This window comes from Pleurodeles waltl, chromosome 4_1, assembly GCF_031143425.1.
Source record: "Pleurodeles waltl isolate 20211129_DDA chromosome 4_1, aPleWal1.hap1.20221129, whole genome shotgun sequence".
NCBI classification, from domain to species: Eukaryota; Metazoa; Chordata; class Amphibia; order Caudata; family Salamandridae; genus Pleurodeles; species Pleurodeles waltl.
The window spans coordinates 476,828,322-476,854,619 of record NC_090442.1 but is presented as its reverse complement, the minus strand read 5'-3'; the positions used below and the strand labels follow the sequence as shown (position 1 = coordinate 476,854,619).

The 26,298-nt window shown below is 44.3% G+C and overlaps 1 protein-coding gene across 6 annotated transcripts in view; it reads right to left on the bottom strand.

Annotated features, from left to right (window-relative positions):
* Positions 1-26,298, bottom strand: part of PPFIA2 (PTPRF interacting protein alpha 2) — a 1,804,029-nt gene that overhangs the window by 512,152 nt on the left and 1,265,579 nt on the right. For all 6 annotated transcript variants that reach the window (XM_069228760.1, XM_069228762.1, XM_069228763.1 and 3 more), the window contains 2 exons: positions 2,646-2,708; positions 326-417 (listed from right to left, as the gene is read on the bottom strand). In XM_069228760.1, the coding sequence (XP_069084861.1) occupies positions 326-417; positions 2,646-2,708 (155 nt within the window). The remainder of the gene's footprint in view (positions 1-325; positions 418-2,645; positions 2,709-26,298) is intronic.

Below are 26,298 nucleotides of genomic sequence, written 5' to 3'. Positions count from 1 at the left end.
ACTCCAACATTTGTTTTTCACTACTGTAGAGCCTATCTCTGCCTTAGGATAGCACTAGGCTGCATTATTACATTTAATAATTACAATTAATAAGAACTGTTGTTTCTCTAATGACTTCCTTGCTGCTCAGGCACATCTGCTAAAGATAAGTCAATAGAACCATCATCGAAAACTGAGTGCCACTGTACCACTGAGGATTCCACAGACCAGTCCCAGATCACATCAAGACTATGATCTCTCTTCCTCAAAGCCCGCCACACCATTTTACAATACGAACATTTTAAATAAGTTAAGAAAAAGTAACCAAAAAGTATTGCATTAGTACCTTGTTAATGAGTGATCATGTAACGAGTTAGACCTCATCTTCAACTGATCTAGGTCAGACCTTAATTTTTCGATTTCCTCAGACAGTCTTTCCTAGTAAAGAGGGAAACATCAGTATATGGTAAATATAAATTATCAGATAAGTATTTATTATTATTAATCTTTGTTAATTTAAAAATATTCCACATTGAAAAGAAGAAAAATGGTATCAGCAATACTGCATAGGCTAATTCCCCAAATTTTGTGATAGAAGTGGCAGCCCAATTCACTTTCGGATTAAAGACCTTTATTACATAGTGTTAAAAGTGGTTTATCAGTAAGGGAAGGTAGCTACCTTCACTTTGCAATAAGGCCACAATCACAAATGAGGGCAAGTCAAGTTCTCAGTAAGTTATTCCTGGCTCAACCCTTGGTACCTTGGTGCAGGAGCAGTTAGGCTTAACTTACGAGACAGGTCTGTAAATCATTTAATATCAACAACACAGTAAATAAGGAAGAGATATGATAAAGGAAAGAGGCAAACAAGCAATACAAAACAATTTGAGTAGTTAATTTCAACACATCAGTTAAAATAATTCTTGATTCCAGCACGTTGATTAGTGATAATCAAATGATATAATACAAAAACTTCATATGTATATATATATATATATATATATATATATATATATATATATATATATATAAATCCAATTTATCAAGAGAAGCAAAAATGACTAATACACATATGTATCTGGGTTACAGACATCACTTAATCTTAGCACACACACCCTCAATCATACCACAAAAAATCCCATAGAAAAAAATGAATTTTCTTGAGACAGCTTGTCTGTGTTCTCATATCTCAAGTATAACTCCTCCTTATGTCCTGTTGATTATCCCTATATCTTGTTAAGGGATCAAAACTTCGTCGACTATAGTACCTTGACTCAAATTGCTGTAATTATTCATTTGTATCGATGAGCATGGATACTTGCAGTTTGTGACCTCACCATTGTGTCTTCATCAATGTCACATGTGAAATGCCTGAGTGTGGAAGTATTCATGACTTTTCTTGTGGTTGTTTCCCCATTACAAGGTTTTTTTTTACTTTGACTTAATAAATATATAAAATTGTCCATTTGGATATCAGACATAAACCTCATTGTATCGCTATTTTTTGCAATTTGCATTTGAGGGACCTTTGTACCTTTAGAAATATTTAACATGACATCAGACACCACAGCAGTTCAACCATAAGTGCCTTTTTCTCAACTGGGGGTTTCTAAGCTTACATGCCCTACCATATACTATTGACTCACAGGTAGGTTGTCAGAGCCTATTATAATTTCACCTAATTACCAAATATATTTCAACAGAGCACTGGCACTGGGCCTGGTTAGCAGAGCCCAGGGCACAAGTCAAAGCCAGTAACCACCAGTATTAGTCAAACAATGGGGGTGATCAGGACCAAAAGACTGACGTTCTCATAGGTAGGTGCTTCAAATTGCCCACAGAAAGGATCTGGTATTTTAGTATGTATATTGTTATGAGGGAGGGGTGAACCCTGATCCCTTTACCTGGTTTTTCTTCTTACACCTCCTTGTGGTTTGGTTATTACTGTTATTGAACACTAGGGACCTGATTCAAAAAGGTTTGGTCTAAACTTAGACCACACGTCTAAGTTTGCAGCATTCGGTATTCACAAAGTACTCGGCATTTACTGAGTACTATCTTTAGGTGTGCACTCAGGGCGGAGATTTAAAAGTCGTAAACTGAGATGTTTATACTAAGTTTAGACCAAATGTCTAAGTTTACCTTTGTGAATTGGACCCTAGTATTCTAAAGAGGATACTTAAGGTATCATAACTTGTTACTCGCTGTGCAATTCTGTAAACATTTGCACACTAAATATTGAGTATCATTTGTAAAATGGAGGCGATAATGTTGAACCCAGCATCGAGAATAATTTTTAATTAATAGATGAATAACTTAAGATCACATGAAAAAAAATAGAGGCAAGGTATTCAATTGTTTTTTTTATTTGGAAACGTCTTCAAGCTACTGCATTGGGAATACAAAGCATATTATAAATAAAATGTATTTTATCTGCATAACACGAAACTGTGAAGAGCGAAACTGAGATCATTTTTCTTTAATCCATTTTCTACGTCTTTATGATAGGACATTTAATAAGATCACATTTATGATATGTGAAAGCCGCTGCCAGGTGATAAACTGAGAATCATTTATTCGGTGTCTGCAGACAATATCTACTCAACACTGATAAGTTAAGACTCAGCTATGACACGTAATTGAAGCAATCAAAACACTTTCATTACCTTATCGTGTAATGTGTCTTCGAGCTGCTTTCTGAAGCTTTCCGAGTCTTGAATTAAAATATTCTGAAAGTGAAAAAAGAGTAAAACAGAACTGTAAAAAATTAAATGCCAGAAGCTAATCTCACTGCATTTAAATGTATTGAGAGGTACCGCTGGAAACGGTTATTTATTTGGCCAATAATATGTGCATAGTACTGCCTCAGGCGACTGAACATTTTAAAAGAAATTAGATAGTTTTCACTTTCACTTCTAAGGGCTGCATAATTAGGTCTGGATAGAGAGAGATGTAGCTCTTGCAAATCAACAACATACAGAGAGGGCTTTGGGCCGCCCCCTCTTTAGCAAATGGTTTGTTTAGGTTATCCCCACTGCATTAATCATATGCCTTTCACATTTTGGATGAGCACGCATTACTCTGTGTTGTACTGCAGATGCTTACATTGTTTGGAAAAGTCACAGCAATGAAATCGCAAGAGCACCCTAACTGCTGTTGCAGTGAGTTGATCCAGGTCCTTTTAGCTGCTGCTTGCGCTTCTCTACCTCCACCGAAGCAGGTTCTCATTAATAGTTCTCGCTAATGAGTGAAACAAAGGAGAGGACTGGCCAAGACCCCCACACGAGAAACTCCTTTCACACGACGGCCGAATCACGCGCTGCAATTAGAACGTGGCCGTTACAATGAATAGAACTTTCCCATGCATTCCTTTAACACGCATGTCTTTGCAACCAAATGACTTAGGGAAGGCGCATTTGACTTTTGAGACCACTGCTTTCCCTACAGTAGTGCAGACTGGATTTGGAATAGTAAATTCTACTTCTATGAAGCTAGCACTTTCCCCTAGAGGCATGTAATTGAAACGATATGCGTGGTAAAGGAATCCGTGGTTAAGGCACGATTGTTGTAAAAAATGTGGAGTAATAGCATGTGTGGTAAAGGCATGCACTGTTCTGACATACAAACCTCCACACTCCCTGCAGTTGCTGAGATTGACACTGCACAGTGGCTACGTTATGGCTGCTGTGGTGGCACTGCTTAGCCAATTGATCTAACCTTTCCCATGTTGCTCTGCCCTCAGGGATAGGGAAGCATGGTGATGCAAGCAGGCACAAATTGTCTGCCAACTGTCATTCAAGTCAATTTTGTGACTGCCAGGAGCTGTGGCCAGTAGATGCAGAAACACTTTCAGCCTTGTGTCTCTTTACGCCCAACTTTTACTGCTCGATTCCATGGGGCCTGCTGAGGCAGATTCATCCAAGTGAAGACTTCCTGCTTACAGACACTGTGCTGCACTGAAGGAATTCTGTCTGAATTCACCCCTCAACATTTTAAAGTTAAAATGAAGGTCATTCAACTGGCCAGGGATATTAACAGGTTAAATCTTTGTCCGGTTGGACAAGTCTCGTCAAACCAGTGTGTGCTTAGAGCTCTATTAATGGACAACATTAGTTATATAATAACACTCTCATACATGCCGATGTGACCAACTGTCAAAATCTCACACAAAATCTCACACTAAGGCAACACAAAGTATAAGTGAAAAAACAAAAACAAAAATAATATTGAAAATGTGATGCAAATAACATTCAGTCATTTCAACATTCACCTAATATTAGCCAGACCCAATGGCTTTATCAAGGTGTGCTGTTATTCTGACGCAACTTGAATAAACTGGGAAAGGCCATAGTAGCCTTGCTGTTGTGTCAAGGAAACTGTAAACAGACTTTTCTTTCTAGATCTAGCCCACTGACAGCTTCAGCTATAGATCATATCATAACAGACCATACCTCCACACTAAACACGCACACCACACAAAATACACATACTTTTAAATACATGTAAATAGAGTTGTTTCGGATAGCCCTATTTAGGTTGAGCATAGCAGGGTGTAAGCAATGTTTTTCTGACGTGTTGGTATGTATCTGGGCTTTTAACCACATCCACCGCACGCCCATCACTAGCACTCGTTCGTGGGCTTTCCCTTCAAGAATCCTTTCTTATTATTGGTAAATGCTTTACCTTTGTCCCTCCTTGGGGTTGTTTGGTTACTGCCTTGGACATCGCCCCTATTACATGGCTCATTGCACTTTTGCTGATACGTTTGACTGCAAGCAAACTTCTTTTTCCTTTTGTGTCTCCCCTTCATGCTAATGGCGAGGCGCCTTGAATTGGCTCGCTTATGTGAAACTGTTTTACTTTTTATTTTCAATTTATGTGGCAAGAAACTTCCGGTTAGGAGTTTACAAGGCTAATAGCTCTAACTCGAGCAAATGCAAGACCCATTGCATTGCAAATGTTTGTTAGTAATTGACTTCTGCCACACAGCTGTTTTCTTTGGCGTTTCTTTACAAGATCTCCAGGAAAGACCGCACCAACCAAGTAGGAGGAGGTGTCGCCATCATCTTCAAAGACTCCATCAGCGTCACCACCTCCACCGAAGACCCCCCCCTCGCCGCTGAACACCTGCATTTTCAGATTCGCACCGACCCAAGGACCACCCTCAGAGGATCCCTCGTCTACCGTCCTCCCGGACCTCGCGCCTCTTTCAGCGACGCCATCGCCGACTTCATCTCCCCGCACGCCCTCGCCTCACCGGACTACATCCTCCTAGGCGACCTCAACTTCCATCTGGAACAAAACAACGACCCCAACACCACCACCCTGCTCGACAACCTCGCCAACCTCGGCCTCAAACAACTGGTGAACACCGCCACCCACATCGCCGGACACACGCTCGACCCTATCTTCTCCGCCAGCAAACACGTCTTCTTCAGCCACACCTCTGCCCTACACTGGACCGACCACAGCTGCGTCCACTTCACATTCCGACACGAGACCTCCCACCTCCGCACTCAACCCATCCCTCAGTGGAACAAGATCCCTGAAGAGCAACTCTTCTCCGCTCTCGCCGCCAACCAACCCACCCTCACCACCGACCCCAACGACGCAGCTCTCAACCTCACAAACTGGATCTCCAACTGCGCTGACAACCTTGCTCCCCTCAAACGCACGCATCGACAGACCAACACCAAAAAACCTCTCTGGTTCTCTGACACCCTCAAAGAATCAAAGAAAACTTGTCGTGCCCTTGAGAAGGCCTGGCGCAAGGACCACACCGCTGACAACATGACCGCCCTCAAGAACGCTACACGCGAACACCACCACCTGATCCGCACTGCCAAAAGGAACTTTTTCACCGACAGACTAGACAAAAACAGCCACAACAGCAGAGAACTCTTCAGCATCGTCAAAGAGTTCTCCAACCCCAGCGCCAGCGCCAACGCCGTCACGCCCTCACAGGATTTGTGCGAATCCCTCGCCACTTTCTTCCATCGCAAGATCAGCGACCTCCACGACAGCTTCGGACACCAGACCCAACCATACACCACTGAACCCGCTTCCCCGGACATCACCCTCAACAACTGGACCCACATCAACACGGAAGAAACCAAATCCATCATGAACTCTATCCACTCCGGCGCCCCTTCGGACCCCTGCCCGCACTTCATCTTTAACAAAGCCGACGACATCATCGCCCCGCACCTCCAGACCGTCATCAACTCTTCTTTTTCTTCTGCTACCTTCCCCGAATGCTGGAAGCACGCTGAAGTCAACGCCCTACTAAAGAAACCTACGGCTGACCCAAGCGACCTGAAAAACTTCCGCCCCATCTCTCTTCTACCTTTCCCAGCCAAGGTAATAGAAAAGACCGTCAACAAACAGCTGACCACCTTACTGGAAGACAACAACCTGCTCGACCCCTCACAAACCGGATTCCGAACCAACCACAGCACGGAAACCGCCCTCATCTCAGTCACAGACGACATCAGAACCCTGATGGACAACGGTGAAACAGTCGCCCTCATTCTCCTCGACCTCTCGGCTGCCTTTGACACCGTCTGTCACCGCACCCTAATCACCCGCCTACGCTCCACCGGGATCCAAGGCCAGGCCCTGGACTGGATCGCCTCCTTCCTCACTAACCGCTCCCAAAGAGTTTACCTCCCTCCGTTTCGCTCAGAACCCACCAAGATCATCTGCGGCGTACCTCAAGGCTCATCGCTCAGCCCGACACTCTTCAATGTCTACATGAGCCCCCTCGCCGACATCGTACGCAAGCACAACATCATCATCACCTCCTACGTCGACGACACCCAACTTGTACTCTCCCTCACCAAGGACCCCGCCAGCGCCAAGACCAACCTACAAGAGGGTATGAAGGACGTCGCAGATTGGATGAGGCTCAGCCGCCTAAAGCTGAACTCCGAAAAAACGGAAATCCTCATCCTCGGCAACACCCCGTCCGCCTGGGACGACTCCTGGTGGCCCACGGCCCTCGGCACCGCACCGACCCCCGCAGACCACGCCCGCAACCTCGGCTTCATCTTGGACCCTCTTCTCACCATGACCAAGCAAGTCAACGCCGTGTCCTCCGCCTGCTTCCTCACTCTCCGCATGCTCCGCAAGATCTTCCGCTGGATCCCCGCCGACACCAGAAAAACCGTGACCCACGCCCTTGTCACGAGTCGCCTGGACTACGGCAACACCCTCTACGCCGGGACCACCGCCAAACTCCAAAACCGCCTGCAACGCATCCAAAACGCCTCGGCCCGCCTCATCCTCGACGTACCCCGCAACAGCCACATCTCCGCACACCTGAGACACCTGCATTGGCTCCCAGTCAGCAAAAGGATCACCTTCCGTCTTCTCACCCACGCACACAAAGCCCTCCACAACAAGGGACCGGAATACCTCAACAGACGCCTCAGCTTCTACGTCCCCACCCGCCCCCTCCGCTCCGCTGGCCTCGCACTTGCTGCCGTCCCTCGCACCCGCCGCTCCACGGCGGGTGGGAGATCCTTCTCCTTCCTGGCGGCCAAGACCTGGAACTCCCTCCCCACCAGCCTCAGGACCACCCAGGACCACTCCGCTTTCCGGAGACTCCTAAAGACTTGGCTGTTCGAGCAGCGATAACCCACCCTTTCCCCCCTAGCGCCTTGAGACCCGCACGGGTGAGTAGCGCGCTTTATAAATGTTAATGATTTGATTTGATTTGATTTGGCGTTGGAGGACAGTCTGTTCATCAGCTTTAGTATCAGTCAAAAGCATTTTTCGGACTTGAACAATTTTTTAAAAGCAGTTCACACACTTGTTTGCTTTATTAATTTTTTAAGTATTTGTGTTAGGGTCACTGCCAACTACGACTCACCCTTAGGACTATTTCCCTCTCAGTCACTCCATGTCTGCCCCACTCAGTTAACGTCTGCATGTTCTGTTTTAATTATTTTTAACTTTTATTCCTTTTGAAAGCCTGATAACTTCAAAGTACTACTAGGACACTTGCTCTATTTGGAGCACTCTTGCATACTTTTTCTTACATTTAGTTTACTGTTCTGCCATGGCTGTCAGCTATACTGGAACGGTAAAGTAAAAATGGCTGCTGTGTGTAAACATATGTGCACTTAGAAGCTGTATTAGAGTACATTAAAGATGGCTGCCATTCGCGAACAAGTCTATGCATACATCCTGATACATTAACGTGTATGCATCACAATGCATGCATCCTGACACCCCGGTTATATGCAAGTGCTATTGCAAACAAGCACCGGCAAGCCAATAAATTGTCACTTGCTTTCTGAAAGCATGCCCTATTGTCTTTGTTAGTGTTCTTTTTATATGACATGTAGCATTTTCCAATTCCATTTATTCTTGTCCATCCTGATTAGAGATTCTGATCTGCATACGATGTTTACACAATATAAAGTAATGTAATTTTGTTTTGTAGTTCACAAACGTACTCAACAGGGCATATTAAGTAATGGCAAGTTTAATAAAAAGCAACAGTTTTATATATCACTTGCTGTCACAGATGTATGGTTTAGAGGGGAAACAGTCATTACAACACAGCTATTTCCCCCACTAGCCTTTACCACGCATACCATTACAACAATTGTAATGATATGGGTGGTAAGGGCTATGCGTTGTAACAATGTGGAGGCATTAGAGGCTTCATGCTTGAGCCAGTTCATGGGCCTTGGTGCCACCCCAGGACCTGTCATTACAAGATTCCTTAATCTTCATTGAGGCTTGGTCCTGCCTACCACAAGGACATGAAAGGAAGTCAAATGCACTCCCACTACATAATGATGTTCCCCAATTACACCACACTAGTGCAAAAAGAGTGAAAGACATTTGACTCCATGAAACAGAAACATAGGGCAATGGGGCTGCACCACATATTGCCGTTTCCTGCAAATCTCAAAGTAATCAATCAATCCAAAGGCTTCTTTTTTGAGTCTCCAGAGCAGACTTTGAGGTGCGTGGTGGAGAGCCCCCCTCCTAGCGGACATGCATTTACCCAGGGACAAATTGGTGGACAGTGACAACAACATTGTGGGTTATGCCATGGGCGGATGTTCAGCAAGCAGAGGTGCGGAAGCAGGAGGAAAACTGTCTCTCTCCGAGCATTATGGGAGACTATCAAAGATGATTAACATATAGATTCTGAGCAGATGACAGATACAGGATGCATTTGGTGCAGGGGCTGTGGACTTCCTCAGTCCAGGTTGGAGTAGGACATTCTAAAATAAACCATCATAGTCTGATAAGGGTGAGACCAGCTATGGGGTTGCCTGTCCAGGGCCCAGCTTTTTGTGATTTCTTGAATCACAATTTTACCGTAAAATCTGTGGATCGCTGCGATGCCTGCAATTTTATCTAAACCTGCCACAAAAACAAAAGAAATAATCTTCGGTGTTGTGTTAAATTGTCCTGCTTTCTTATACTGTGAAGACGCTACCTGGTCACACAAGGGAGCAAGAAAAGAAAGCAGACACCACAAGGAGGCAATTTCTTTGATTTTTGAGCCTGTACTGCTCCTTTTCATTTGGCATTCCACCTACTGCCAGAACATCACGCTGGGCACAGATTAGGGCAGCAGGTATTGCCATGGGGTTGACAGGGATGACATGTCCAAACATAGCCTGTCATTGCCCCACTGCTGGATGACCCTCACTGTGTTGTGAAAATGATGAAAGGGTGAGAGTGAGAACTCAGAGATAGTCCTTTTTTTTTGTAATTCATATCTCAGTAACTGGCCAGCATAAGCTGTAAATTTACAAACCTAACCACCATTAATTGTTTATTAATTGGTCAAAGGGGGGCAATGCAGTGTAATGACCAAATCTTCCTTTGGAACTTCACCACTAGGTAGTTATATTTAGGATCCTGTTTCCATGGACAAAGCATTTTTTGACTTGCCTATATGTTTGGCACTGTTAGAAGAATCTTCACAAAAGTTTCTAAAAAGAGTGGCCCAGTGATTCTTGTCGCGCACAGGAAGTTTCAGGGGGGATCTGTCAAGCAGGGGTTGAGAAAAAGGGGGCTCAAAAAATGTTGCGTTTCCCATGGTAATTGCCATAGGGCCTGTCAACACATCTACAGCACGAACCACTGGATGGAATTACACCAAATGTGACAGAAAGCTAGGTGCCAGTGCTCTGATTGTCTTTTTTTCTTATTTGGTGCAAGTCCGTTCAGTAGTTTAGGAGATATTTAAGGACAAATACATTTTCATATCTCTAGCTGGAAATATTTCCTGAAATTCGTGAATTTCTGTGAATATGCGTGCGAAAAGAAGCATTGCAATTGGCTGACTGCAACCTGACTAGAAAGTTGTGACTGCCATTTTATTTCACAAGACATGGTACCGGGGTAAAAATTCCAATTGAAAGTGGCATAGGGGGCCAGGGTGAAGGTATCCTGACTCTATGGAGTGTGATATAGGTGTGTTTTAGGGGCAAATTATAGGTTTAATATAATTTTGCGTCACAGCGCGCAATATCATGAATTTCTGTGAGTTATTCGTGATTATGGAAACATTTGAAAGAAAAACCACAGACTCATTCATACACTAATTTATTCACTGATACATGCACTCAGAGGCTCAGGTGCCCACACCCACTTGGACAACATGCACCCACTCAGACCCACTCATAGAATCACACACCCACTTTCAGACCTACTCAGACACTCGTGCACCCACTCATATATCCACTGACAGACAGGCCCTGTCCTGTGGCCAACCTGTGCATGGCCAAAGGCCATGCATGGTGCAGGGTTGGATGGTTATGGGGCTTGGTTGCAAGGCCAGGCCCTGCGACCTACCTCCACCGTGCATGGCTGAAGTTCCTGAGTGGGGGGATTGGAATAACGTATAGTAATTAAAACTACTTCACGTTAAAAAAAAAATTGAAATTCACTGAAAAAAACAAAGGTTACAGGGACGTTATAGTAAGGTTCTGAATTTACTCATACAAAACCATGGCTATTCAGCAATTATAGTTAGAGTTCTTTCTAGTAACTATAATTTGCGCCCTAAGGTAACTATAACTCGCACCTTCACCATGCACAGCTAATTACTATACATATTATGTCACTGATGAGATCTTGTATGGCATCTTTGATATCACCGCAATGTTTGCAATAACAATATGATAAAAAAACTGTGCATGGCAAGGGCACGAGTTAAAGTTACCTTAGGACGTGAGTTGCTGTTACTTGAAATAACTCTAAATATAACTGCTGAATTTGTATGGTTTTGTGCGGGTAAATTCAGAACCTAAGTATAATGTTTTTGTAACCTTTGTTTTTTCAGTATATATATATGTATATATATATATATAAATATATATATGTGTGTTAGAAATGGGGTTTCTGGTTGGCTAGGGTATGCACCTCAGCCAGGCAGAACTTACCCACTCTAGTCAGGGCAAGGGAGTTACACGTCCAAGATAACCCCTGCTCACCCCCTTGGTAGCTTAGCACGAGCAGTCAGGCTTAACCCAGGGGCAATGTGTAAAGCGTTTGCACAACACACACAACACACGTGACGCAATATCCCCACCACAAAGGAAACACAACACCAGATTATATGAAAATATACTGTATTGTACACAAGGCAATTATCAGACCAAACATCACATATCAGTACTATCCTGCTACCTTAGCAGTTGTCAGAACGTTACACATTAGTTACTCTGCAACCTAGCAGTAGTCACACATAGCACACAGGTTACTCAGTATTCTGCAACATAAGCAGTAGTCAGGAAAACACGTTATAACATCACAGCACTTGTCATAAGAATATCATAAAATGCCCATAGTAGGAACATTAGAAAACATATGGCAAGTTAGAAAAACATATTAGCAAGCATGTCAATAAAAAGGGGCATTTGCATACACATATGTAAAAACATCAAACGCAGGTAGGTAATATATGAATCAAACAAAAGTCTGTAGAAAGAACTTTGGATTGCAACTATATTGGTCCTTTAAACAGTACCTGGTTGGATGAAGGCACCTCCAGTGCCTAGAAGGCGAACAATAGGGCCCCCGGCGCTCCTATGCGCAAAATGGGGGCCTCCCTTATACTTTGGGGTCAGAGGAGGGCGACATGCACCTCCTCTCTTTTATAGACAGGCCCCTCTGGGGACCGTGATTACTGGGGGCCCCCCTGGGCCTCAACCGGCCCTCACGAGGGGGGCCAAAGCCAGCAAAAACAACTTCGGGCAGGAGGGGGGCACCACGCACCCCCTCCGGTTTAATGACAGGCCCCTCCCGGGACCCGTGATCTCTGGGGGGCCCCTCAGGCTTCCACTGGCCCTTCCACTAAGCGGGGGGGGCCACAATAATGTCCGTTTTACCTAACAGCAGAAAAGGAGCGTCCTGCTCCTAACGCAGAGGCCAGGGGGAAGGGGGCACTCCCCGCGCCTTCCCCTGGTCCTGCCGTGAAGCCACAAGAAGATTGGACCCCTCCTGGGGCCCGAGCAGACACTCGCCTGCACCCGATGCGGTGCACGAGTGTTCTTCCAGCTTCCCGGCCCGCTGCAGTGATCTTATTTAAAGGGGCACAATGCAGCAAGGAGCCTACGAGCTCCCAGGGCTCCATTAGCGCGCTGCAATCAGCGCTATGGCAGCCGCAATCACGGAGAAGCACCCCTCGTGAAGAAATGGATGCATGGGTCAGGGGCCACAGCACCGTGCCTCTGGGGAGCACAATCTTAAGTCAAGGTCCTCAGGTGGAGGGCCCAGCTACAGGCCAGCACAAGGGAAAGGCAGCAAGTGGCAAGTCCTTCACAGTGACCAGGCAGGTCACAGGTCAGCACAGCAGCAGCAGTCCATGGCGGTTCCTGGTGAGTCCTTTCAGCCTTTGGTGTCCAGTTCCAAGATGATTCCAAGAGTCTCCAAATTGTGGGGAAAATTCCCCTGTACTTATAGTCAGTTCTTACAGTGTTTTACAATGGTAGGGAGAGGAGGTTCCAGCAGTTACAACCGGTTCTGGGAGTGCCCCCTCTCTCCTTTCAGCACAGGCTCCAAACATCAGTGGGGGGTTAACGACCCTATTGTGTGAGGCCAGGGCACAGTCTTTACAGATGCAGGTGTGCCCCGCCTCTCCCTTCTCTCAGCCCAGGAAGAATATTCAGTATGCAGAGGCACCTCTGTGACACCTCCACCCTCCCTGTGTACAGGCTGCCTGAAAAGTATGCACAAAGCCCCAACTGTCACTCTGCCTAGACGTGGATTGGAGTCAAGCTGCAAAACACCAGAGTCATAAGCACAGATAAATGCGCACTTTCTAGAAGTGGCATTTCTGTGATAGTAATAAAAAATACACCCACACCAGTAAGCAGCATTTATTATCACCATCACAACCATACCAAACACGCCTACGCTACCCCTCATAAATCAGACAATACCCCTTACACATAAGGCAGGGCATTTCTAATGCAATCCTATGAGAAGGCAGCACTCACAGCAGTGAGACACCAAGTTAGGCTGTTTGTCACTACCAGGACAGGCCATGCAATATGGCACATGTCCTGCCTTTCTACACACATGGCACCCTGCCCATAAGGCTAGCTAGGGCGTACCTTAGGGGTGACTTACATGTAGTAAAAGGGGAGTCCTGGGCCTGGCAAGTAAGTTTAGATGCCAGGTCCCTGTGGCAGAAAACTGCGCACACAGGCCCTGCGCTAGCAGGCCTGAGACAGGTTTGAAAGTCTACTTCAGTGGGTGGCGCAAGCAGCGCTGCAGGCCCACTAGTAGTATTTAATTTACAGGCCCTGGGTATAGAGATACCACTGTACAAGGGACTTATAGGTAAATTAAAATGCCAATTAGGTATAAGTCAATCATACCAACTTTAGATGGGAGAGCACCTGCACTTTAGCACTGGTCAGCAGTGATGAAGTGCTCAGAGTCCTAGAGCCAACAGCGAGAGGTCAGAAAAACCAGGAGGAAGGAGGCAAAAAGACTGGAGATGACCCTGCGTAAGGCAAAAAGTCCAACAATATGTATATTTTATGTATATATCCTAGTGGTGGTTTACCCCTGGGTAGCTCTAGTTAGTTAGATTTACTTTTCAATAGATGGAACATCTTTTGGTTTGCTGACAACTTTGACCCCATTTGAAGAATATCCACAAAACTTTCCAAACAATGTGTTCATCCACCTCAACGCTTTCCTGGAAAGTTTTGGGATGATCCATCAAGTGGGGTCCAAGAAAAAGTGGGGTCCAAAAACACAAAATCCCCATGCATTTTCCACAGCTTTCTTTAGACAGGGCTACAGCTTAAACCACTGAACGGAATTACACCAGATTTGGCAGGAAGCTACATTTTGGGTCACTGATTGTGCTTTTTGTGATTTGGTGCACATCTGTTCAGTAGTTTTCGAGGAATTGAAGCTAAAAAATAATTGTATTTTTATCAGTTGGACTAGCAAGAGTCCCACAAGCCTCCAGCAAGAGGGCAAATTAAGAAACGGAGAGACAAGTTTTTCCTGTGAACCTTCACCCTGTCGCGGGAGCAAGAGTCTCTTGCATGTCTCGAGAGCGCTAACGTTCTGATTAGCTTGCTTTTAGAATGCTCGAAATAAAATGTCCGCCATTACTGTTTAATGTGAAAAACTGGAAGTGTGGTGTAAATAAAGTAAAAAAGGAACAAAGGGGCAGCAGAAAGGCATGTTGTCCATCTAAGTTTAGAGAGTAAGGGGGTTATTACAACTTTGGAGGAGGTGTTAATCCGTCCCAAAAGTGACGGTAAGGTGACGGATATACCACCAGCCGTATTACGAGTCCATTATATCCTATGCAACTCGTAATACGGCTGGTGGTATATCCGTCACTTTACCGTCACTTTTGGGATGGATTAACACCTCCTCCAAAGTTGTAATAACCCCCTAGGTGTCTAAGGGATAACTGCTGTGAAGAAAATAAATACGTATTATTTTTACTTATTTTTTATGATCTCATGGGACTCTGACGGGATTGCAAATAGAAAAATGGAGTAGATGAGTTTGTCATATACTCTAAGTTTTAACGCATATTATGGTGCTTGTTTTTGACAGACAGTGTGTAAGAAATAAGTACTGTGAGGAGTAGATGGTTAATTTTTATGGGAATTGTTAAACCTCCTTAGCGTCCCATGAGACTCACATGGAAAATGACTGGGTCTACTACGAGTGATTTACAACCCCGCAACAGTCTTGAAAGATTGTATGGGGAGAAGTATAAAAAAAAAGGGCCAAGGCTCAACCAATAGTTGCCATTCTTTTGCATGGTTGAAGAAATGCTTTAATGTGACTGGGTGCAGAACCAGAGATAGCTCAGATTGTTCTTGGTGATTTGGATGAGAAGGAAGCCTGTTGGAGATGTGCTCAAAGAAGTGACTGAATTTAGAACTCAGACTGCTGTCTTCAGCTGCATATAAGAAGCTACTCTAAGTTCAGGTAATTAGACATATACTTAATGAACTTCAATGAGAAGTGTCAGTAAGAGCACTACCTTTGGTAAATGTATTCTATACAAGGTTTAGTGAGTCAACAATTGTTTGTAGAGGTGAAGGTTTATTAATATATGTTTTGAGAGTAATGCTTTAGAATGTGGAAGATATCAGCAAGTATTTGATATTGTGATGAAAAATTAAATGTTCGATCTGTATGTAGTTGTAAGTAAAGGAAAAAGTATTTCTAAAATTATTTAAAAAAGCATCTGCGATATATTTATACAAGGCATACTGTTTTATGAACCTTACTGTATGCATATTTTACCCTATGAGATGGCCGAGTGGGATATTGCCATTTTGAGAGTAAAATACTGTGCTCATTGTTAGGATAGGTATGTAAAGAGGAATATGTTAATTTCAAAACTGTTAAGGAAGGCATGTTATAATTTCGACGTGGATGCAAAATGCAGTGTTTGAGGCTGTGTATTTTTTTAACAGGAAGGAGCATGACATTAGTGGTGCATTACATTCAAATATGTGATTGTAGGTGAAAAATGAAAAAATCTACAGTGAATTCAGTGATGCATATGTTTTTATTGTTTTGTCTATTATTAGGGAGAAAATTCAAAACAGAAGCACCATGTCACACAATATATGGAGGAGGAAAACAACACATTTTTACTTTGGAAGAAAGATTGGACACTAATTGTGTGGAAAGTCAGGAAAAAAACGAATTGCACAAAGGATGTTGTTACTGCCTATGGTGACATTTATACCTTGGAGAAGCTTGTTCTGCATAGCTTTACTTGTTGCTGATGACGTAATGATCTGCTCACCTAAGCAGCAAAATAGTGTTTTATTTATATTAAGAGGGTTTTTATCGGCTTGAGCAGCGAGTACCTGGAGAGAAGGTTGTATTTTTCAGTTCAAAGAATGTGTGGGCAGCTGAAGAACTGTGTAGTTTAACTGCACCAGCTAAGTTTCTCTTAGCTGTCCTTTTAGAATTACTGCATCTACAATCCTTGTAGAATCCTGTAAAATTTGTAACACACTAGTTGTTTCTATTTTCCTGGCTGAACTCCTTTTTGCATTTTTTTAACAGACTCTATTCCTACCTAGCCGGCCAGAAAAATACTATTACATGCAATATTGTTTGGCAGGCTAAGGTGGCTGAACCAAAGAAAAGGAAGATCTATTTACATCAAAATCCAGTAGGGAAATTAAGAAAAAGGGGAGGAGGTATTGTTTGTTATATTGTTAAACTGTTTTTTTAACCAAATGTTCAAAGTTACTACTGATTTGAAAATTATTACTGACTTCTAATGTTGATTTAAAGTGACAGTTCATTCTTCGACTGTAACTGTGCTGCTTCATGTTTAAGTATGTTTAAGGTACTATAGAAAGATTAGTGCTCCTTCCCACTGTAGAATTAATATTTTTTATACAAGAGGCAGGTTTTAGCACAGAGGCGATGGATTCTCATAGCATATTACATACTGGTGTCTGCTGACGGAGAATCAGTTCTTTGACACATCTTATTATAGATGCCTGTTACTCTGGAGGGAAGTTTCAGGCTAGAGCTCTGTCTATGTGTACACCGTACTACATATGCCTGTCCCCATAAGGAGATGTCTGAGAGAGAGGTGTGCGTCCTTACATTTATTGTGCACACTGGCTGCCCACAACACAGTTATCAACAGTGAGGATACTTCATTTTACACTCTACTAATGACATTCATTATCATCAAGAGAGATGTGAGCAGAGAAAGCAGTCTCTACTTCTAGTTTATTTTGCATATGTTACTCAGGTGAGATGTCTCAGCTGAGAGGGCAGTGTGTTTTCATATCATAGTCTCTATAGTTGTTATGCAAGATACACTTATGAGCATGAAGGTCATTTCAACTCCATGCTTTACTTGTACTTCTTTCATAATGGGGAGAGATGTTACCACAAAGGTAAGTCACTTTTCACACCCTAATTTGCACAAGCATTATTCAAGATACACATCACAGAAGAGAGGACAATCTCTCTACATACCATACTACGTAGAGTTATCATGGAAGAGACTTGTCTCAGGAAACAGGGCAGTTTCGCCCCACAGCCTACTTTGCATACCGGTCAGCATGAGAAGTATGAGTAGAATGATACATTTCACTCAAATCCTACTAGAGATACCTCTTACCATGGTACGATGTGTTAGCAGATAGATGACTCCCTTCCCAGACAGCACAACATATCGGTGTTGTTCTAAGGAGAGGTATAAGGACAGATGTCACTGGTTCACTACACTGCACTGCATATCCAAAGTTGTCCTGGAGACAGGTGTTAGTGCAGCAAAGATTTCCTACATGCTACTGTATAGATATGTTGTTTCTGGGGAGACCGATGAGTGGACAGGGAAATCCATTCCTATACACTAATGAACATTTTTATTTCCCTGGAGAGAGGTGTTAGTGGGGAGGTTTGTACTTGCTGTACTTAGCATCCAAGTGTCTCTTTACACCCTATTCTCCACACTAGCTATCTTAATGCAAAGACTCAGTGTAGAGGACAGTCTAGTAGTGTGGATTGTAAAAGGTATGTATGGTATTGAAGGAAAATATAAATTCTTCCTGTAAAGCATTTTTACTATCTTGTGATAATCTCACTGGATCGTACTAAAAAAATATAGGATAGCGAAAATCTAGTGCATTTAAATTATACCTATTACAACAAGATATATTCAGTGAAAATGCGAATTCCATTATACAAGTATGGTCTTGCGAGACACTCGCGTGCGCAAACAAACAAACACTGCCCTATCGCAGTGGACACAGAGGACTGTGCATCTGACTCTTGTGAGAGGCTTGCAAGTGTCACGTATGCTATGTAGAGCACCATGGCTCTCGTGAGAGTGATCAAGCATGAAAAAAGGGGAACATAGTACAAACAACATACATATTTAAAGTATAGGGCAGCTGTGGAAAGAGTTTTTTTCTGGTAACATTTTCAACAACTGTATTTTGTTGTGTTTTTTAAACATTTTTAACTTATTTTGTATTTTATTTTTAAAAAGGGATAGAACAAAAACAAGAAACTGGGAGCATAAAAACACCTCCTTCAAAACAACGAGGAGAAAAATGCAGAAAAAAAGTGATAGCAAAAAAACTACTGCCTACGTGGGCATGTATGATCCTGGATAAGCCTGTCCTGTGCAGTCCTGCTTTTGTCAGAAGAAGAAAATAATCTGCTTGCATGAGCAGCAAAAATGCCTTTGTTCAGATATGCAGGGTTGTTATCTGCTTGAGCATTGAGTACATGGGCAGCAAAAATGTCACCAGGTTGAAAAAATGTGGATGCCCTTGATGAGTTATCAAGCTCTGCAGCACAGGCTAACTCAGCCTGAACAAGGTGTTGAAGAAATCTTTCTTTGCTAAATAAACCATCCATATGAACGAATCTCAATTCTTCCTTGTGATATATTTCCTATCCCGAGCACCTCAGGACTATCATGCAAGAGGCCTGAGAGTTCGTAAAAAAACAGAGAATGTTATTAATATCTCAAATGCATCAATACAGTAAATGTTTTTCTGCTTTAAACAACACTTCTCATGCTTTGAATTCTTCAGAACTGCAAAAATAAAGTGTTATAAACCTAATTCCTAATGTAGGCTCTTGCAAGTGGGTCATGAAGGCTCGACAGGAAGTATATCCCCCTTGAAGTCTAAGCAGGAGATTGTGTGATGGACTCTTGCAACCATCTCGGGAGAGCCATAAGTTTGTAATCAAAAGAATTAATACAATATACATGCTCTACTGGCTTTATTATTAAAGATTAGCAGTCAACAGCTACTGACAAGATGAAAAGAACTCTGTGCAACAGAATAGAACAAAATGTATAACTTCACGATCTCACAAGCCTCCTGCGAGAGTGCTCATACACCTTAAAAATAGATGTACATTTCTTTTCTATTTTCCAGTTTTTATATAGCACACGGCTTCCCAATGGGCATCCCAGCGCTGGTAAGACACAAGCTATGCGTCCTTGTTATTGGCCTAAATAGGTACGTTTTCAATGATTTCAGAGAGGACATCTCTGATTGCTCTTGCCTAATATGTAAGGGAAGCTGATTCCACAGTTTTGGAGTTAAGTAAGCAAAGGAGCCACCTCTTCTTCTAATTTTCCTCACGCTATAAGAAGGTTTTGACCATCTGACCGAAATGTCATTTAGGGACACAGAGGGCAAGGAAGCATTGAATCAGCACTGGTCATTTCCTGTGTACTGCCCTATGCACCATGCATTGGGCTTTAAATTGGATTCTTTTCTGAATTGGCAGACAGTGAAGGACTGCCAGAGAAGGAGCAGCTGAGGAGTTTTTGGGAGTTTTGCTTAGTAAACGGGCCACAGCTTTCCATATAACCTGAAGTAGTTTAGTAACATATTTGTGATTACCTAAGTAGAGTGAATTCCTGTAGACCAGGCACAAATTAATAAGGCCCTGAACTACAGTTCTGCGTAAAGCAATAAGAAGCCAACTGAGAAATTCTCTTGAGACACGTAAGAGTCCAAAGCAGGTATCTGTCAATTTATATGCTTGGGTTTCCATAGTGACCTTTTCATCAATCCAGGAACCCAAGCTCTTGGCTGTCAAAGTGGGTACTGGGAGTAACCCTAACTCACTGGGCCAACTCAAATCATTCGAGAGGGAGAAGTTATTACCCACCACCACTACCTCAATGTTATCACCATTCAATTTAAGCTGGTTGTCCTACATCCATTTTGTTACATATGGGAGACAGGAATTTAGCTGCTGAGAAGTCCTGCTATGTCTTGGGTGAGCGAGATGACAATCTAAGTGTTGACTGTGTAGGAAACACGTGCAAACCCATATGTTTGTACAATTTCTGCCAAAGGACGCACATAGAAATTGAAAATGGTAGGCCTCAATGAGGATCCCTGGGGCACTACACAATTTAATGCAAAAGAGGCAGACATGAACAACTCCACTTGTATTTGAAAACTGCAGCATTAAAAAAAGTCCATTAGCCATCTCAGGACAGTTCCAGTTATCCCAGCCTCCTTTAACCTTTGGATCAGGATTTGGTGCAATACCGTATCAAAGGTGGCACTCAGGTCCAATAGAATCAGGGCTACTGCACTGCCTGAGTCCAATCCTACTTTAAATTTTTCCATAGCCACTAAAAGTAATGTCTCTGTACTGCTTCCAGGTCTAAACCCTGTTTGCGTGGGGTAAAGTATTGTGTGAGCTTCCAGGTGGTTCGAACGTAGCTTATTCACATATTTTTCAACGATCTTGCTAACCCCAGGAATTAGGGAAATGGGGCAGTAACTTTCAACCAGCAAAGGATTATGTGTAGTCTTCTTTATAAGAGGTTTTTTGGCCACCTTTGGGATCAGTGTGACAGGCCTGGTCAGAATCTTAGAAAGGGAACTACCTATTTGATTCCAATACTGGGAAATCACTGCACACTGCCAGACCATATAAAAGAAATCTGCACCAGGGGAGGATCATCAAGTCCAATTAAGCTAAGGGAGGATGCCCGCGTGCTTTAAGGTGTCATATAAGTTAAATGAAGGTAGTGTGTCTCGATTAGTCTGAGCTGTTCAATTATCGCAAGCTTGCAGGGGGCTATGCATGCCTTGTGCCACTGCACTACATCCAGCTCTCCCACCTATCCCTCCCATTTCCATCTGAGTGGGCCTAATGTCTCTGGGGCAATACAAATTAGGGAGCGGTATATCTGGGAAATACCGCCTCAACCCATGCCACCCATCCTTAATCGTGCCTCCAGAGGGCTAAAGTGGGAAAAGTCTGGTAAGTGGGAGAAGCAGTGTCCGAGTTCATGCCTCAACAGCAGGTATTTGTGGAACTGAATATGGGAGAGTGTAAAATGAGTTTGGAGATCTGAAAAAAGAGTGCATAAGAGAACCATGCCACATGTTCCCAGCACTGTAACCCCAATCAAGTCCCACTATCAGAAGCCCTCCAGCCGCACTATGTACTCCAGCCAGCACCTCCTCTAGAGAGTGGTTTGTTGGGTCACTCGCCTGTCCCAGCCAGCGAACCTTTTAGTTGCCTTCCAAACCAGAAATATTGTTCTTGTGACCTCTGAGGTGTCAAGGGGAACAGGTCGGCCATGGAGACAGTGCATCACCCCGTCCAAAACAAGGCGGCTCAACTTGAGCTGGAATGCTGGTTCAATCCAACCAGCATTCAGCCAATCATTAATACCTAGGAGGTGAAATGCATAGTAATATAGATGGATGCCTACCACTCCCTGACCACCATCATACACTGAAAAACAACATTTAGCTTGAGCAATACACTGGGGTTGAACCCTCCAAAAGAAGGACCGAAGCACAGCTGCCACATCAGTGACCCAAGTGTTGAGAAGATGAAGCGGGAAGTCCTGTAGAGTATAAAGGAAATGGGCGAGTATCACCATTTTGATCAATGCGACTCAAAGCAGGATGTTAAGAAGGGCAGTGAACCAGGCAAATTGACTAGTTTTAGTCTCCCTGAGGAGGTGGGGTAAGATTCAAATTATATGCCAGCTCCAGCACCATTTCTATTTGGATGCCCCAGGTAATTGATGCTCCAATAGCAACCAGGTATGTCAGACTGACACTGAAGCATTGTATTATCTCCCTTTAGAGGAATTAGGAGTGATTTCCCCTGGTTTACCTGAAGTATCTTTGAAGATTTGCAGGATTTCAAATGCATGTGGGCCCCATATAGCTGGATCAGCTAGAAACAGGAAGACATTGTCCCGATATAAAGCAATCCTATTTTCCAGTGTCCCATTCCATTTCCAGCACCGCAGCTCAGCATTGCAGCAGATTATGCAAGATAGCGGGTCTATAACCAGAACGAAGAGGAACAGGGAAAGAGGGCAACCTTGTCTAGTCCCACACTGGACCAGGAATATGCAAGCCAGAAAGTACACCGCAGATGAGGACCTGGGCTGAGGGTCATGAGTATAGGAGAGCCACCTGAATATGAAAGCGGAGACTAAAGCCACAGCACAATTTCAAGATAATTCTAATCCAGAATATCAAAGGCCTTTTCAAAGTCCAACAGTAGTAAGTCTACTGCATCTTCAATGTCATTGACATGAGCTAGGGCCACATAAACCCCAAGATATAGGCTTCAGGCACCAAATGGTTGGGAGAAGAAAATGCCAACTTTCGAAAAGTGACATTTTTAGAATTGTGACTTAAAATGTGACTTTACAATTCAGGAGGGTTTTAAATTGCAATTCTTTAGACATCAACCTCAATATCCCTACTTCCTCCCCACTGAAAGTTATCACTCAGTAAATGTAAAAACTGCACACACAGGATGCAACAGCAGTCCTGATACATGTTTAAAGGACTACTTAAGTGGATGGCACAATGAGTGCTGCAGGCACACTAGTAGCATTTAATTTACAGTCCCTGGCTACATGTAGTACCATGTTATTAGGTAAGTTAAATCTGCCAATTGGTTCTAAGCTAATTTCATCGTGTTCATTGGAGGAAGTCCAAGCACAATTGCACTGGCTAGCAGTGGTAAAGTGTGCAGAGTCCTAAAGCCAACAAAAAATGAGAACAACAAACATGGAGAAGTAAATCAAAAAGTTGAAAGGAGACAACGCTAAGGCTGACAGATTTAACACAGGGCTGAAATAAAGAGGGGTCTCAAAACACATTTTCCCCATTCAATTTCCAAAAGGATTTTTGAAAAGTGGTACAGCCAAAATGGCTGAACAAAATTACACATAATTTGGCAGAAAGCTAGATCTTGGTATAGAAAGCATGCATTTTGCGATTCTGTGTAAATCTTTGCAGTAATTTTTGATACATTATGGTTCAAAACTTTGTATCTGGACCGCTGTCCTGAAATTCAGAAATGTAAACTTTCTGATTGGCTAAGAAGGCTTTCTCAGAGGAAGCGCTCTGATTGGCTGATAGCAACATGAAAATATATGTTGCAGTGCCCATTACAGGACTTGGGCCTTGGTCCCCATCCTGAAAAAGTTTGTGTTTTATTTGGCACAACTCCAATGGGATTTCAGAAAAAAATAAAATGGCAGACATTTTTACTAAATGATCCCTCGGGATGGGCCAGGGACTGGGTGTCAAACCAACATTATAGAAGAGAAGATGGGTGGGGACCCTTTCCTGTGTCAATATCGGCCCACGTGAACCCATCCCCTATGATCCGTTACACTTTTCAAAGCGGAGAGAGCTTGAAGCCTCAAACACGAGAAGCTTTTGAACATTTCTGAGGCAGTGTCCAAGGGACCTCAGGACACTGTAAGCTCCCTGCCCATCAGCGGGAAGGGAGGCTGCATCAATCTCATCCAGCGGCAGCAGTAAGCTCCTGCTGGGCGGGATTAGAGATCTTTTGCCTGCCCACATTCTGGTAGGCAGGGAACAGAGGTTTGCCCCACTCAGAGAGGACTGCTCCTACCGGGGAAGCAAACAATCAATGCTGGCTTTCAACAGCAACAAGAAGGGTGCTAGCATGGAAGCCAGCAGGCCATGGGGGCCCTGGGCTTCCCCTAGTGACTCCCAAGGCAGTGCAGGAGTGGGCTCCTCACACTGCATTTAGTTATAAAAAAATGTAAACAAAAATGGCAGCAGTGGAATTGAATGCTCATGCTGCCATTTACAAAAATAATTAAAACACATAGGGGGTCATTCTGACCCTGGCGGTAAAAACCGCCAGGGCCAACGACCGCGGGAGCACCGCCAACAGGCTGGCGGTGCTCCCTTGGGCATTCTGACCGCGGCGGTACAGCCGCGGTCAGAAACGGAGAACCGGCGGTGTACCGCCGGTTCTCCGCTGCCCTGGGGAATCCTCCATGGCGGCACAGCTTGCTGCGCCGCCATGGGGATTCCGAGCCCCATACCGCCATCCTGTTCCTGGCGGTTTTGGCCGCCAGGAAGAGGATGGCGGTATGGGGTGTTGTGGGGCCCCCGTAATAGGGCCCCACAAAGATTTTCAGTGTCTGCCATGCAGACACTGAAAATCGCGACGGTGCAACTGCACCCGTCGCACCCCTTCCACTCCGCCGGCTCCATTCGGAGCCGGCATCCTCATGGAAGGGTGTTTCCCGCTGGGCTGGCGGGCGGCCTTCTGGCGGTCGCCCGCCAGCCCAGCGGGAAACTCAGAATAACCGCGGCGGTCTTTTGACCGCGCAGCGGTATTCTGCCGGCGGGACTTTGGCGGGCGGCCTCCGCCGCCCGCCAAGGTCAGAATGAGGGCCATAGTAGTATGGGAGTCAGTTCCCATGCTGCCAAAAATAAAATTCAGGCCATAGCAGTGAATATGGAATGAGGAGAGCAGCTGCATTCATTTCATAATCACTGCTTCTGCGGGGGGAGCGCCTCTTAAAGTCCTGCAAAGCCTTTACATTTTTGGTTCCTGGTGCAGCCCCAAAAAAGGGCAGGGGCACCATTAATCATGTTTTTTTAAGTTGTGCAGGGCTGCAGGAAGTGCAGCAGCCCCCAGCAACTTAAAAATCAATAAGTCCTAAGCGTCATTAAATCAATGACCTTAGGCGAGATTACCATAGTTTTAGGTATTCCAAACTGAAGTCCTATACTCTTAAGCTGTAGTACACAACTCCCTTGTGATGGGTTCTATGGCCTAAAATTTTTATAAAACAGACTCACAGACATGCTTATTTTTTTAGCTGCTTCTGTGCCGGGGAGGTAATGGTTACATCCCACAGCACAGTGCTCCAGTGCCGAGGACGTAATCATTAAGTCCAAGCACCGTAGCTTGGAGGGATCACTAGCGCTCCCTCTGTGGGCTTCCCCCCCAGCCTCCATGACAGAGCTTGAAGGGGAATCGCTTCCCCTTCTACCCCTGACACACCCACCCTCCCAGTGATGTCTGATGACGTCAGCACACGATCGCATGTTGACCTCATCAGAGGTCACCTCTTATCGCGCTGGAAGCATGCTTCCAGCGCAATGCGGAAGAGGAATGCTCAGCATTTCTCTTCCGCTTGGGTGGAGGGGGCAGACATAGACATGAAAGGAAAGACCTTTCCTTTCATGTCTCTGCAAGCATTTCCGCTGCCAATCGCAATGCGATCGGGCAGCAGAAATGCCCCCTAGACACCAGGGTTTTTTTTTTCCAGACTTACTCATAAGGGGAACAGCCCCTTGGGCAAGGGCTGCTCCCCAGGAGGGCAAATTATTTTTAGGCCATTTCTGCCCCCGGAGGGCTGAAACCCCTAGACACCAGGGATATATATATTTTTTTATATGTGGCGAGCGACCCCTTAGGCAAGGGTCGTTCCCCGGGGGGGCAAATTATTTTTAGGTCATTTGGGATTTTTTTTTATATATACTTATGCATAAGAGGAGTGGCCCCTTGGGTAAAGGCTGCTCCCCAGGGGGGCAAATTATCCTTAGGCCTTTTCTGCACCCCTCTGGGCAGATCGGCCTATTATAATTAGGCCGCTCTGCCCCCGGGGAGGGCAGAAACCTCTAGACAGCAGGGATATCATTTAAAAAAAATGTACTTTATGTTTTTATGTATGGGGAGCGTCCCCTTAGGCAAGGGTTGCCCCCCTGGGGGGAAAATTGTATTTAGGCCGTTTCTATCACCCTTGGGGGCAAATCAGCCTATTTTTATTAGGCCAATCTGCCCCCAAGGGGGCAGAAAGCACTAGACACTAAGGATTTTTTTTTTATACTTGTGCATTAGGGGAGCAGCCCCTTAGGCAAGGGCTGCTCCCCAGGGGGGGCAAATAATTTTTAGGCCTTTCTGCACCCCATGGGGGCAGATCATCCTATTATGATTAGGCTGATCTGCCCCCAGTGGGGCAGAAACCTCTAGACACCAGGGATATATATATATTTTAAT